This window comes from Dendrobium catenatum, unplaced genomic scaffold, assembly GCF_001605985.2.
Source record: "Dendrobium catenatum unplaced genomic scaffold, ASM160598v2 fragScaff_scaffold_1402, whole genome shotgun sequence".
Lineage (NCBI taxonomy): Eukaryota > Viridiplantae > Streptophyta > Magnoliopsida > Asparagales > Orchidaceae > Dendrobium > Dendrobium catenatum.
Genome location: NW_021319864.1, coordinates 312,604 through 326,068, shown reverse-complemented (window position 1 = coordinate 326,068; position 13,465 = coordinate 312,604). Strand labels below are relative to the sequence as shown.

Sequence of the window (13,465 nt, the reverse complement as noted above, 5' to 3'; positions counted from 1 at the left end):
GGAAGGTTTTTGAATGGATTTTAGGAGGGAAATTGATTGTAGGGATTGTTTAGGGAATTCCTTTTGATTTGTATGCATTAAATAGTTGATTTTCTTAGGGTTTGAGTATCTTGAATTTGGCTGAAATTTGAGATCTCTTAGATTTAGGTTTTCTTTGGGCTCTAGCGGCGTCTAGAGATTTGGGAGAGATAGATCCTCCTCTCGAATTGAGGATCAATTGTATCTTGCTGTTTTTATTCATCTACTAGTGAAATACAAGCTTTCCTTTGAGTTTTCTCTCAGATTTTTCCCGGACAAGTGCTGTTTTTCTGCTGTAAACAGCAGATTTCTGCTGTTTTCCTGCTGTGGACTGCCATTTGGCTGCTGTTGGTTCGCTGATTTTGGTTAGGTTACTTGAGGACTCAAGTATTTCCTATCAGATATCTATTCATGAATTATGATTGTAACATATATGGGATATTTGGCAGCAAGTAGGATTTAGTAAATTCTTTAAATCTAGATTTATTAAATCCTTAGGGTGTTAAATCCTGAAAATTGTTTGGCATTACATATATTAAATTTGATAAATCCTAACAAACTGTTTGATTAAGTAATTTAAAGTTTAAACAATTAATTCAAATAAGATTTACGCATAAGACATTATAAAAAATGTGAATAGTTTGTATAAACACAGCTAATTATCAAATCACAATCAAGTTGCACAACGCAAAGAGTATCTGAATCAATAAGATTAAAATACAATTTAACATTTATACTTTTGTCATAGAGGCATAAATTTAACATGCATCTCAAGTTGATTGACGTTGCTTGCGAGTAGAATAATTAATTAACAAATAATTATTAGAATAGGAATTAGATTTTCCATAATAAAATTAAATTGTATACGTACTTCCCACAAGTTAGTGGAGATTGCATGTCTCTCCACATTCTCTTGAATTCTCTCTCCAATTATTGTATGCATGTTTCGGTCATCATCATTGACTTGTACCTCACCGAAATCACTATCATGCTACATCTCAATTTAATACATAATTAAATAAAGATCGTGTTTTGGTAGTGACCAATAAAATTGTACAATAGTGCATAAGAAAACAAAATATTTGTTTGAACCGTCAAAGAAAATTGATGCATGTGAGTTAACACTTGAAATCTCTGTTTTTAAATACCAAACATTATTGCTACTTTTTTGCCTAATTATGTATCGTGATGTTTGGACAACTCTAGTTCGATTGTACCTACGAGATATCTCTTCATGGTAATAATTTAAAATATATCAATATCCCCTTTAGGGTGCCATGAGCTTATCAATATTAGCATAGCTAGAGTCAACCAAGTGATATTTATCCCATGGTACTTTATCCCTCATCCACTGCCAATCACATCATCTTCATATCAGTCATAGATCCCTCTCAAACAGATGCAATATAACAAATTATTGATCAAATGATATCTCAACCATAATATTTTGAGAAGTCATTCTTTTTTTGTTGTGAAATTTATTTTGCAAGTCTTTTAATGACTACAGGGATATGGGAACCATCTAGTGCTCTAATTACATTTTGAAAGTACAGATAAAAAGGTTGATGGTCGGCAGGGGGGGGGGGGGTTAATGAATTCCTTTTCGAAGGAGACAATTGCTCATTGAACCAAATTAAAATAACATGCCTCGACTCACTAATAATTCTTTCTGTTGTAAGAAAGCCTCTAATGGAAGCTTAAAGTAGTTGTTTTACTACAATGAATGCCCAGAAAATACAACTGCATACTATTAGACTTGAACTACTATCCTCCATAATTTGGCAAGATCAATTCAGTTATAGCATCATTAAGCTCTTGATGTGCATCAACCATGTTACAGAGTTCTCAAGCATTGTTGAAATAGTAATTTGTAAAATGTAAATTTAGTGAACAGGACTTTTCAAAATTCATTATTAAATGAAAAGATACATATGAAACTAAAAAATAACTAAAGAATTGAAGTTATCTATGAGTTATAACATGCAAAATAAGTGTAGAGTAGAAGTTGACTAGAGAAAACTACTAACAAATAATGAACTTAATATAAAGCTAGAGTAACACATAACGGTGGAATTGGAACTAAATACCAAATGTAAATATATATAAATCGTAATTATTACCAAGGTTTAAAATTCTGCAATTAAGTATTGATGCATTTTTTTGTTTGCGAGGTGAGGCGTAAGCCTCAAGGCATTTTGAGGCGTATGCTTTAAAATCCAAAATTTGTGTAAAGTAAAAATATATGTTAGAAGTGATTTTTTATATAATACATAAATAATATGTTAAAGGATGGCATATTAACTTTATATTTAAATATGAAACAACAAATTGACATATATATGAAACAAAAATAACAAAGAATTACCCAAGAAGTAAAGTGGCAAGTGATAAATTGTGTGAAATATAATTGAAATCCAAATACTACAAGAGCAAAAAATATAAAATATAGGGATTGCATAAAGTATCATATAACATCAAGTTTAACTCTGAATTACTTCTTTTTAGTTCCTTACTCATCCACATTTAATTCCTAAAAAAAGTTGAGATAGTTGATAACAACTATGAAATCATCTACACTGTTATCACTAAGCGGGTCTTTATGTGAGTCATCGTCATAACAAATTGGTCTTTCCCTTATCTCATCCTATAGAGTCCAATACCTTCAAATTTGTTTCATCTTCTTTTATTTCAATCATCTTCCTTTTCATAAATATTTATCATAAACATAAATATGAAGGTGGTGGTTGTGGTGAAGGTGGTGGACTAGAGGTAGAGGCAGTTGAGAGGAAGTTGTTGTTGCTAGGGGGTGGATGAAGGCATAATTTGTTTGGAGCTTTAGTTTAGGATTTAGGTATGTTTTAATTAAAAACTATAAAGTGTGAGGCATACGCCCACACCAGTTAGGTGAGACGCGCCTCAAGGAGGGACTCAACTAAGCTAAGGCACAAGTCTGATAAAGAAAACTCGAGGCGTTTTTCACCAAAATTGCGTTGAGGCTGGCATTGAAACTTGAGGCATTTTTCACCGGAATTGCACTTATGCGGGCCTCAAGGCCAACATCATATTCCGCAATTTTAAACAATGATTATTACAACCAAGTGGGTGAAGCATAAAAGCGAGGATGACAAATATTTGGTCCAATTATGCAGCAGCATTGCATCCGAAGTCATAAGTATCACATTGTTATTGCTATTTTACATTAGGGCCTCATGGACAACGAGTATGATTTCAGTGGATACGTTATGTATGGTACTTAGTTCATCTAAATATTTTGAGATTGTGTATAGATAATGTTTGCCAATTGTTTCTCTGAACATCTCTGCATTTTCATCGTGTCGAACTAGTAATTTGTTCAATGTCTCCTTATTGACATGATAACCAAACCTACTTCCTCACCAGATATCTTGGTCTGACTTATGTGCGATGAACTTGTTTGAGCCTCTGTCTCCTTGGCCATTCCTACATCAGCCTGCGCTTCTGTCCCATACAGGTCATCATCAAAGTCCACGCCATGTGCATATATGAAGTCATCAATTATTTGTTCAAATTCCTGTTTTTCATGTTGGTGTCTAAAACTTGTTTTCTCTTTGTATTAAGCTGTCGTGCCTATTACAATGTTGTCATTTCAAATCTTCTTAAAAGATGTTAAAAATCCTACCAAACTGTGCCATTTTAGAGTTATCCTACAAAAAGAAGATTATTTGGATTCTGAGCAATAGAAGTCATAGGCTCTACTTGGCCAATCTCCACAACAACAACAACAACAACATCAAGCCTTTATCCCACTACGTGGGGTCGGCTACATGAAATCTTTTTCTCCATTGTGTCCAATTAAAAGTCAAATTCTCGTTTAAATCTAATAAAGAAAGGTTATTCCTAATATTTTCTAACCAAGTCTTTTTAGGTCTACCCCTACCTTTCTTAACATAAGTCAAATCTAATACCTCTACTCTCCTAACTGGGTCATCGGAAGGCCGCTGTTTTATGTGACCAAACCATCTAAGTCGACTCTCTCTAATCTTATCTTCTACTGGAGCTACTCCAACCTTTTCACGTATATGCTCATTTCGTATCCTATATCTAAGGGTAAAGCCACTCATCCACCTGAGCATCTTCATCTCTGCCACACTTAACTTAGTATTATGCTTCTCTTTTAATGGCCAACATTCGGCACCATAAAGCATTGCAGGCCTCACTACTATCTTATAGAATTTTCCCTTAAGTTTGAGGGGTACATTCCTATAAAATTGAAAGATTAAATAAAAACATTGTACATATATGATCTCATCTTATACAGCATCACTTGCTATAGGGAGGTGCAAATCTTCATCCCATCCCTAGCCACTACAGTATAAAAGTTGATATAAAAATTGGAAAGCATATTTTATATTTTTAACTCTTATCATAACAACTGCATTCATATAGATAGTTCCTGGATGTTGATTTAGGCTTCATTTTGGACTACTTTCTTACCACTTTCTAAAGCAACTTTTTAGTGCAAAAAAGTTCTAGTTAAGAAATTTTTTAAAACTAAAAAATTGCTTTATAAAGCAATAAAAAAGCTGTCCCAAATATCATAAACATAATTTTATATTTTATAAATTATTAATAGAAAATAGATATTTTTACTATTTTTCGTCATAAGCATCACAAAATGAAATATAATATCTCACATACACACAGACTTCACAAAAAATTTTTATAACGGTGAAAGAAAAAAAGTACTCCTAAAAAAGAGATGATTTATCAAGTGTGCATTCATTAATTATTTTCAGTTGTCACATGTTTTGCCAATCTTAGTATTATTTTAAAAATGACAAAAAACCCTAAAAAATAAATACTAATGCCCCCCTCAAAATAATCTCATTGAATATATTCTCATCTCCAAAAAATTTTAAGAATTTAAAAGTTATAAGTTATACTGTTAACCTTTGTATAAAGAACAAGAAGGGAAGAAGATAGAAATCCCGCATACATAACATGAACCCATCGGATCCACGATTTCTACTGAAATCCTGCTCAAATCCCGCTGAATTCGGCGCCGCTCTCGTCAAATCCTCTGCTATTCCCGCGATAACGCCTCGTTTATGTCGTTGCTCTCTTTGTTAAAAGGCCATCAAACGAAGCCTTTCGGTTGATCTCTCGGCTCCTTCCCATGCAAAACCTCCCTCCTCCCTTCGTTGTTTCTGGTCTTTCTTCTCTCCCCGACTCCACACAGCCGAAACTCTTCCATAGTTTGTGAGCTTCGATCCCATCTCCACCTCTGATCACTCTTACATAGCTGCCTGTGTCGACTCCAAGTTGAGAGAGAGAGAGAGACCCACCTTGCTCTACCTTGCCCGACTCCATAGCCGAAGCCTCCAGGTCCTTGTCCGATTCATTTAGCCGATCCTAGGTATAGATCCAGTTTGTTTTTTTTCTACTTTATTAGCCACTAATTATTCTTAATTAGTATTATTATAATTACTAGTATTAGTTTAGTATTTTATGTAGCGTGAGGAGGACAAAAACTAAGTACCCATATGTGGGGAAATCATTGTGCTTCTTTCTAACATGTGCTCGAGACCCTTAAACGCTCATGTTGCGGGCGGGGATTTAAAAAAAAAATGCAACCGCGGTGTCATTTGACACCTACCTGAAACATTCAACTAGCGACGAGGGGAAGATTGCCTCTTGGTTTTTCCCCTAAATGGGGGAGACACCGGGAGGTTGCCGATATTAAGACTGAAAATGCACAAGACTTAGACAATTACAATGGACTTTGTTCGGACTTGATTTGAACAATTAAATTGACTAAATATAAATGTGAATGATTAACTAAAAGACATAATTCAAAACTTGATTCAAACTTGATCAAAATGAACTTGAATTAAACAAGATTACTTGAGACTTATGAACTTGGTTTGAACCAAGTGAGAGGGACTTAGACTTGTCACCTAAATAAACAAAAGTGAACTTGAATGTGAACCGAAACTGACAAGAACAAGGGATGCACTTGTACTCAAACTTGGACATTTTGAGACTAATTTGGACACCAATTAATCATATTTTGAACATGATTTGAACGATTTAGACTCAGGTGAAGATTTGATTTGAGTCTATAATGAACAAGCAATAATCTATGCATGAATGATTTGCAAGCTTTAGAATTTCAAACAACAACAATTAATTTGTAAGGATCATTGCAATTGAAATGAGGACATTAAGCTATCAAATTCATCATACAAATTGCAAATCACTTTTGAGAATAAAGAAGTGATGAATGTAGTTTGTCTGTAAGAAGCACAATATTTTGGATGCATGGCTTGATTACAAAGCCATAATATGATGGCTTTAGAGCATCATAATGGATTTACAGTATTGAGCATAACTCATTCTTAAGTAACAATTGATTGGATAAAAATAAGGCATGTTATGAACACAAACAATATACTTCAACCATGTTCTCAAGTGATTGAGGATAATTGGAGACAATGAAAGTTCATGATTCTTAACATTATTCACTCACGATCAATGATCAGACAAAGACAAAATCACATGCTTGTAATCAGCAACACCAGGTTTTCAATCAATATTGAAAGATCGTCCTATCAATTCAAATGTTCACCATATAAGAAGAACAATATGTGAAGGAAGTGCGACTTGCCCGCATATGATAATGAACACGAATGTGATGCTTGTACAAGTACAGAAGTTCATCTATACGAGGAAGAAGGTCATTTCTAAGAAACAAGAAGACTGAAAGAGACATGATTTGGCATTGGAGACATTTTTATAAGGATGATAAGGTATATTTCATCCATAAGCAGCATAAGGAACCGCAAGAGATGAAGTGAGACACCTACAAACTATGGTACAAAATTAACCCATCCAAGTCCCTAGAGTATTGGGCCCCATTTCCATTAGAACAAATATTAAATGGATCTAAAAAATAAGGAAAAGGGGTTTCCCTTGGTGATATGCTGGATGATTTTCCTCAACAAAGATTTAGGGTGGATACATACGAGCAAACTGAGACTAGCATGACTATAGCAAAGAAGGTTGTTGTTCTGAAGGTGTTTAATAACAAGGAAAAGAGAAACTTTTGACTCTTGTAAAAGAAGATATTATTCTTGATAGCAGTATTGAAAGTATAAGTAGTAACATTACCCATTTGTTGCCTGGTTGGGGCTTTTCCTATCTATTTCATATGCTTGATCGGTTGCATCAAAATTGCCCGTTGCTCCATCCTCATGAAGGCTCCACTAAGTGGAGAAATATATTCAAGAGATAACATCTTGGCAGGTGAGAAGGCATCTCCTTACCCGATAAAGATCTTCCCAGTTTATGGTCAGGGTTGTTGAAGGGTAGACATCGTAAATGGGTGTATACATCTGAACATTCACAAAGAATTCGCAAAAGAATTCAGAATGCAAATGAATTGGAAACACAAGTAGGAGATTAGTTAGTACATTAATCCACTTATAAGAAGAGACAAGTAATGCACAACATTCTACCTGTACAAAGCAGCAAACAATTCAATCCAAAAGCTATTACAACACGCCACCGGATTCACAATATTCATGCAAGCGGATAGAAGATGTATACGAGCTTCCAAGTAGATCACCACACTAAGATGATCATTGATAAACATTCAAAAATGCTCCTGCACATGCACTATAATATGTATGCACATAGGTACATAAGGGGTAAATGCAATCATAAAATCCACATGGGCCTCGGTGAGCGTGTTATAAGTACACACGTGACATCTAGAGAAGCTGCACGGGTCAATAAATAATCCCAATTTTGAACCCAATCCTCCTAAGCAGGTAGATAGGAGTCGACAAAGTTAGATAAATAATTACAAAATGCCCCCAAACACCCGCATGGCTCGACGAGCGTGTTATTGGTACACGTGACGTCTAGGAATGCTGCGCTGGTTAATAAGTGAATTCAAGTTCAAACCCGATTCTTTTATGCAGATCAATAGGAGTCGACAGGGTTTGAACCATCAAACAAATGTACGGTTGTGGCGATCGATATATTTTTCTCAATACATTCATATTAGGCCTTCAAAGCCTATAACAATGAGATTATGAGAATTCACTAAAAGACTACGAAACTCGATCCCTTATCGGCAATTTGATAGGGTCGGCAAGGTTCAAGCTTTAGATGAAAATAACCCCAAATACTTCGATGATGGACGTGTTGAATACAAACCTCAACCGGAGGGGTTAACTCCAAAATTTAAAATGTCAACCAAATATCCGAAAAGTCAAAGAAATCTCAAAGATCATTCAAGTCTAAAATATTTAAAATTGAAGTAACCCATCAAATACGTAAAGCAAAATTCATCCACCCTCCACAACAGTTTGCCGAAGTGGATAAATTTAAATAATACTTCAGCTCACATAGAGCTAATGCCTAGTCGAAAATATCACTAGGATCCATTCTCAAACAATCTTCTGCCAATAAAGACGTGGTACGTGTCCTCTGACTGGCAGTTTTGCCGCTAAATGGCACCACAGGATAAACGATTATGACTCGGGCCCCTCTGAACTGACTGGTTTTGTTGGCAAATGGCATCACGAAATACCGGTTATGACCAGAGTCAATACACTCCTTAGTAGCATCAAATCATTGAGATATGAATCAATATGATATAATCGATAGGGCACAAAGCTCTCTGTTAGCTAAGGTGGATTCAAATTTATCCGTTTAGACAAACACTCTCCCCAGGTCTACAAGGTACCCTTGGACGAAGCAACCCATGGCTGCCGACGAGGATCCTTCTGTCAGGTTGGGTCGACTACCTCCTCTGACTAAGTAGACTAGGGACCACGATGGCCCTGGACGACGGAATCATGTGATCTTGATTGGGTCCATCATCCATTCCACCACCATCCGCTTAATTTAAGTGCTAGATGGTGAAATTTTCAATTTTAAATATCAAACTTCCCAAATATTTCAACCATAATTCCCAAATCCAAACTCATGCTGCTACTATACGTCTGATATTACGTATATATGGATACAACGTATCTGATTGACGACTAGCCTTAATCGAAAGTTCTCTCTCGTGACCGGGAGGCATAATTAACTATAAGGGCTTGCGCTTATAAGAAACCAGAACTCAGATCATAAAGTCCTCGCAAAATGAGAGCGAAATCTCTGGGTAGTGTCTTATCTACAAACCCATTTGTCTTCCAAAATTTACCCCGGAACTTAATCAGTTAAAACTCCCCCAAACAAAGAAAGCAATCAGCGGGCAGAGGCCGGGGCCGAATTTTCGGAGCCCACATATTCCCCAAATTTTATAATAACATAAACAATGAGAATAAAGAACTATAGTTATTCACTAAATTTCAATCAATGGATTTAATGAAGAGTATCAATTAACATTTGCATGCGACCGAGAACAAGAGAGGAGAAAATAAATAAACTAAGCCTTTTATTCATTTCCTTCTTGTGTCTTGAAGTTGAGTTGCTGGCTGGGGCTTAGGGGGGGTGTTCACTAGGTTCTTAGCTTGCTACATGTAGAAGAAAGCCACGTGTAGAAGAAGAAGCAAAGATGACTCACTAGGGCACAGGGGCAAGGATTGCCACAAGGGTTGGCACAATTGTCTTCAGCTTCGAAGAAGAGGTGGAGGCATGAGATGCATACTACTTTGAAGAAAAAGCAAAGTTGTGAACTATATTGTATACTAATAGGCAAGGTTTAAAATTGCGTAAATAAGCCTCGAGGCGGTTTTCGTCCGTAAGGCGAGGCGTAAGCCTCGAGGCGGTGTGAGGCGTAGCCTCACGGACGCATAATTGCGTAAATGAGAATTTAAGGGTTTTAACAGGTAAATAATAACAAAATTCTATCATATAATAAAAACATCCAAATGACAAGTGGAATTAGTGAAAATTAAGAAAATAGATGCAATAATATCATGTTCCAAAGTACAAAACCACAAAATTATAGTCTATCAGATTTCCCAAAGTATAATTCAGAAGGAACATATAAAATCCAATCATATCCCTTCGCTAAATGGATTTTCAAGAGAATCTTATTCTCTAATTGTATCTATAAATGTCATATCTTCATCATCTTCATTGTGACTCACTTTTCTCTTCTCTGTTCAATAAGAATGGTCATTATCATGTTAATTGCTCACTTAATATAAATATAATGCAATAACATATAAGAATTTGTGGAATATCTTTATTTGATTGTTGTGCTGTTGAGCTAGTGGATGTGTGTGGTGGTACTAGTGGATATGCCCACTTGATCTGCTTCGCCCCTTAAGACATCCACACTTAGATCCTCTAGCTGTAAGTCTGATAATGACAAATCTGTCTCATCATCTATGAACCACTCATTATCAGATGACACATTATCACACACCAACGGGTCCTCATCATCCTTCAACCTCTTATTCCTCAGCCTCATATCTCTTAACCTCTTGTTGTGCATAATATACACAAGAGAGTTCATTCTGAGTGTTGAAAGTCGATTTCTTCTCTTTGTTTGCACTTGACTATATGTACTCCAGTTTCGCTCACACCCAGAAGAAGAACAAGTGAGGGCCAAAAATCTAACAACAAAACTTTGTAACTCAGGGGTGGAATCACCAAATTGAATCCACCATTCAACTGTTTTTAAGAAGAAAAATGATAATCATAACATAATAAAGTGTTTTGCATTTATCAAAATAAGTATACCTGGAGACCGTTTGGCAATAGTTGATTTTGCTGCATGCAGACCAAAAAAACCCTCCTTATTCCGAAATAGAATAAGTTGTAAATCTGCAATCTCCCTATCTGTCTGCTTTGGTATTAGTCGTTCCATGCAATGATACAAGCCAAGCTTCACCTCTGGGTTTGAAGATTTTCTCTCTGAATATTGAAATTGAGGATTGAGACTATATGCCGCTGCATGTAAATGATAGTGTAACTGTACATCCCATCGAGCATCAATGATATCCCAAATCTCTTTATAACTTGCCTCCTCTCCTCCCAAGTTATGTGCAATCAACTCCTTTGCCTCATCCATAGCATTATAAATAAAACCCATGATTGGTTTCTTCTCGGCATCCATTAAACGTAGAACTTGCACTAAGGGTTTCGTGCTCAATATGGCATAGGTCACAGTAGCCCAAAATTTATCATTTAGAATTATCTTTCTTATTTCCTTCCCCTCAGTTTTCTTCCCCCACACAGAGTTAAGCCATTCTGTTGATATAAACATTGCTTCCAGAGGTTGTCTCACATCCAGCAGGTTCTGCAGTGTCAAATAAGATGTGGCAAACCTGTAGAATAAACTTGTATTAGGAATTGATAATAATTTGCAGTGCACAAATGTAATAACATACCTAGTGATTGCAGTGCACAAATGGTTGCAGGGCGAAAATTAATGGGCTCACCGGTGAGCGGCGGCACCGGCGGAAGAAGCGCCGGAGACGGGATCGGCGTGGAGCTCCTTGATGGATCGGGAGCAGCAGGTCACGGGCACGGGAAGGATTGCGCAAGCCTCAAGGCGTGTTTGGGCCAAATTGCACAGAGGCGCGCCTCTTATTGCGCAATTTTAAACAGAGCTGATAGGGCATCGGTGTAAGAAATACAGGGATTAATTTTGATGTGTATGAGTTTGAGTTCCTTTTTTCTCTATGTCCCGCTCATATCCCACCCTATCCGATAAGTGTAGTGTCCAATTTTAAACTAAATAAATTTGATACAATTTTTAAAGTATCAGACATGTGTTGGGACATGTCGGAGCTATATGTTTGCATCTAACAGTGTCTGACACAAGTCATTTGGAAGTATTTGTCCTTCATAGCTTTTTATCAATGGTATTACATAACTCTTTTGGCTTAATAGTGTATATTATGCAAATTTTGCATGTTTTATGCATAATTTTTTGTGCCACATTTTATATCCATATAAAAAATTCTTGACCATAAAATATCCTATATTATGAAGCATAAACTATTTTTTTCTAAGTTGTATGCCCATTTTTGGCACCCACCCTTAAATATTGTTGTCTAATTTTATATTATCGTCACATGATTTATCGTACATCTGGAGCCTTCAATGACAACGAATATAAGAGCAAGCTAACCTTCCTTTGTATCCACCCATCCTCCCCAACGACGCAAGCACGCATGTACATGCAAGTGTGCATGTGGATTGAACCCATTTGATAATCAATTGAGGGATATAACAATGCCATGTTGCTATTAGTTTTGTTACATGATTTGAATGTATGTATGCTTGGGCTTTTGATGTGTTCGTGATTATTTACAGAGTTGAAAGTGAATGAAAAACTGAGGTATTCATCTGGCTTGTGTAATTGATGTTATGCTAAATTATTTAAAGCAATTAAATAAGTTGCACTTTAGTTGTTGAAAAACATTATATTGATGATAGATATAATAATGGTTTTTTTACATAGTACATTATACATCTATTATCCATTCAAATATTAGCGAAGCCTTGTGTTTGAACTTTCTTAAAAACTGGCAATAACTGAGATTTTGGTATTCCTATTTTCTAATGCAGGGTGGATGTGGCTTCTGTGATATTGGAGCTGTTTATGTTTGCTTTCTTGGTTTTCTCAGCAGTTTCTTTATACTTTGGATATATGAAGCTTGCTTTTGTTTTCATTTGTATGACAGCATTTATTCTTGTATGCAAGAAAATCACAAAGCAAATAAGACAAAACAGGAAAAGTAAGCGGAGAATGCTTCTTCCATTGTCCATGTAGATGTTGGCAATTTGCCTTCCTAAGTGTTGGAATTTTGTGCTATGAAATATTTTTGGGTGATTTTTTTCTATTTTTGTGTGCTTGAGCATTGCAACCTGATTTTCGTTTGACAAAACTGACAACATCTTAGCATTCGAGTTTCCTATACGGCCTGATGATCTGATCATTGCTCATGCTTATTCTAAATCTGCTTTCTCCTTGTCTTAGGAAAGGAGTGCAGTAGTTTGTTGGCGCAGCTGTGCTTATGTTGAGAAGGTTTAATGTTTTGGCAATTGATTGTATATTTTCACTCACATCAAGGATGCTTTCAGAGCTTGCCTTATTTAGATGGTGAATTTATTTCATTCTAATCGTTTTAAGTGTGTTGAAGATTCCATTTGTTTTGATTTTTGTGATTTCTTTGTTTTTTGTTTTATTGTTCAAGATTTTATAGCAAATTGCTAATTACTTACAAGTTTTTCAACTTCGGTTGGTGCAGACCGGGAGAAACCATCTCCTTCTTAGTGTCACCCTCTTGTTTTACTTATTTTTAGTTCATTTGATGCTTGCTACTTCAGATGTAAATAAAATTACTTTGATTTGGTGTGTTTCGTATATTCTAAAGACCATTGCAACTGCCTTTTTTTGTGAATAAATTTCTCTCAGCTATTATTCCATATTACTTTTTACCGCTTGATTATACACCCAGCGACCTTTTTAAGGAACTCGCTGGGTTCT

At 35.8% G+C, this 13,465-nt stretch overlaps 1 protein-coding gene across 1 annotated transcript in view; it reads left to right on the top strand.

Moving 5' to 3' along the window:
- Positions 1 to 12,818, top strand: part of LOC110109361 — an 18,436-nt gene extending 5,618 nt beyond the window's left edge. Inside the window, exon 2 of the mRNA XM_020840396.2 lies at positions 12,544 to 12,818. Within this exon, the coding sequence (XP_020696055.1) occupies positions 12,544 to 12,748 (205 nt within the window). The 3' untranslated portion in view covers positions 12,749 to 12,818. The remainder of the gene's footprint in view (positions 1 to 12,543) is intronic.
- The last annotated feature ends 647 nt before the right edge of the window (positions 12,819 to 13,465 follow it).